This window comes from Arachis ipaensis, chromosome B01, assembly GCF_000816755.2.
Source record: "Arachis ipaensis cultivar K30076 chromosome B01, Araip1.1, whole genome shotgun sequence".
In the NCBI taxonomy this organism is placed as follows: domain Eukaryota; kingdom Viridiplantae; phylum Streptophyta; class Magnoliopsida; order Fabales; family Fabaceae; genus Arachis; species Arachis ipaensis.
In genome coordinates, this window is record NC_029785.2 from 7,700,354 (window position 1) to 7,702,381 (window position 2,028).

The window sequence follows — 2,028 nt, forward strand, 5'->3', positions numbered from 1 at the left end:
TTAGATTTAATTTTCTTGTCATGTATCAATATTTTACTTGTTAGTCAATCTTATGCCACCTTTAGTCACCAAAACCAATGTCACCATAAAACTTACCATATATATATATAAAAAAAAACTAGCACCACCATTCACTTGGTCCCCACCCTTCTTCCCCCTTTCTTGTCTTCTTTTCATTCCCAATCAACCAACTCCTCTAAAAACCCAAAGATTTTTTTTTTTTAATCTTCTTTATCGTCTCTGATCCTACCAGCCCAATTAGTGTGCTGTTGTGTTTCTATGGTGTTTATTAGATTATTTGAAAACAATAGTTTCGAGATCAGCTGAGTCTCAAAAAGGTTCTCTTCGAGGCAGGGTCGGAGCTTTGTAGTAAGAAACGGGGCAATGACCTTCCGACTTTAATTTTTTATATATAAGTTATATGTAAATTTTAATTTAATTCTCTTAAAATTTTATTTTAGTCTTATTTTATTATGTAAATATTTAGATCTACCCCTGTTTTGAGGATTATAAAGATCGGCGGTGGATGGAAATGTGAATAGATTGAAGGGTTAAGAATTTAGAGAGTGTGTACTAATCATGATGGTGGACTGGTGATAATGGTGGTGGGATAGATAGAGATAAAAGAGTAAAAATAAAAAAAAATATTGACTACTATAGGTTGAACATAAAAAAAAATTTAACAGAAGGAATAAAATTAAAATTTATCAAAAACATTAAAGATAAAATTAAAATAAATTTAAACATTAAAAATATTTTAAAAATTTTTAAAAATATTAAAAACAAAATATATACCTATTTTTTTAAGTTAAAGAAAGTACTTAATATTACATTTAAATACAAATTGACGATTACATATAAAACAATTATTTATCTTATACAACTTTTACGGATGTTCTCTTCTAAATCTAAAGACAAACAAAATTTTTTTTAACAAGGACATTTAAAAAGTCCCTTAATAATAATGTTCTGATAAAGTAACAGAAATTTATTCACCTTTAAATCAAGAGTTGGAGAGGATTTTCCATATATTGGACGAAATCCAGCACATTTCTTGGCATGTTCGACTTCATTAATTCGGTGCGAACGTGTACCTATTGGAAAGAGAAAGTATATGTTTGAAGCAATTGGTTCATTAAAAAGTGTGTCGTTACCCAGTAACAAGTTATTTATAGCAAAATATATAACATTAACTTTTTGTTTTAAATGATGAATAATACTAAGTAATTTTTTTAGATATAACTGAAACATGAATAATACTAAGTAAATTTTCCAAATATTCTAAAAATACTAATTTTTTTTCCTTTCCTTTCAATTTGCAAAATTTCTGCTTCATTCCTTTTTTAAAAATTTTAATTATAAAAATTATAATATCATCATATCATAAATTATTTATTTCAAAAGTTTAAATGGATACTTTTAAAGACACTTGAATGATTATTATTTAATATATATACTAAAATCACTTCTTAAGGGGTAAAGATTTGGAATTTTAAGTGAAGACTTTACCACTTAAATTACATACATATTCAATACTATGTAAATTAAATCAGATCAAATATATAATTAAATAAACAAGATAACGAAAGTCATATACAAAATTACAAGCATACCCCACAAAGAAACCCGAGAACATTGAAGGTGAAACTTGAAAGCAAAAGTATATTTGGGTGGTGGCGGTGGGGTAACATCAGAACAAAGAGGCATGCGATTTAGATGGAAAAGAAGCTGAGAAGTCATTGTTCACTAGTATAGGCTCAAAATATCATGCACACTTTTCAAGCATATTTATAGGAAAGGAAAATATGGTCATAAAAGATATCAACTACTACAATTAACCTTAAAAAGAAAGTTTAATTTGGAATTGTCATATAAAACATAACCCACACAAAAAATTAGATAGAAAGAGTGATCCTCAAGTAACTGCGGACGGATGCAAGGGGCAAGCGTAGGCCTTGGCTTCCAACTTATTTAAATTGAAGTTAATCATTTTAAGTATATAAAATTATTATATAAATTTATTTTTCA

The 2,028-nt window shown here is 27.3% G+C and overlaps 1 protein-coding gene across 1 annotated transcript in view; it reads right to left on the bottom strand.

The window, feature by feature from the left end:
• The window catches only part of LOC107645483 (ent-copalyl diphosphate synthase, chloroplastic), a 21,054-nt gene extending 19,266 nt beyond the window's left edge, over nucleotides 1-1,788 (bottom strand). Inside the window, exons 1-2 of the mRNA XM_016349519.2 lie at nucleotides 1,614-1,788; nucleotides 997-1,094 (exon numbers count right to left, since the gene is read on the bottom strand). Of these exons, the coding sequence (XP_016205005.1) occupies nucleotides 997-1,094; nucleotides 1,614-1,740 (225 nt within the window). The 5' untranslated portion in view covers nucleotides 1,741-1,788. The remainder of the gene's footprint in view (nucleotides 1-996; nucleotides 1,095-1,613) is intronic.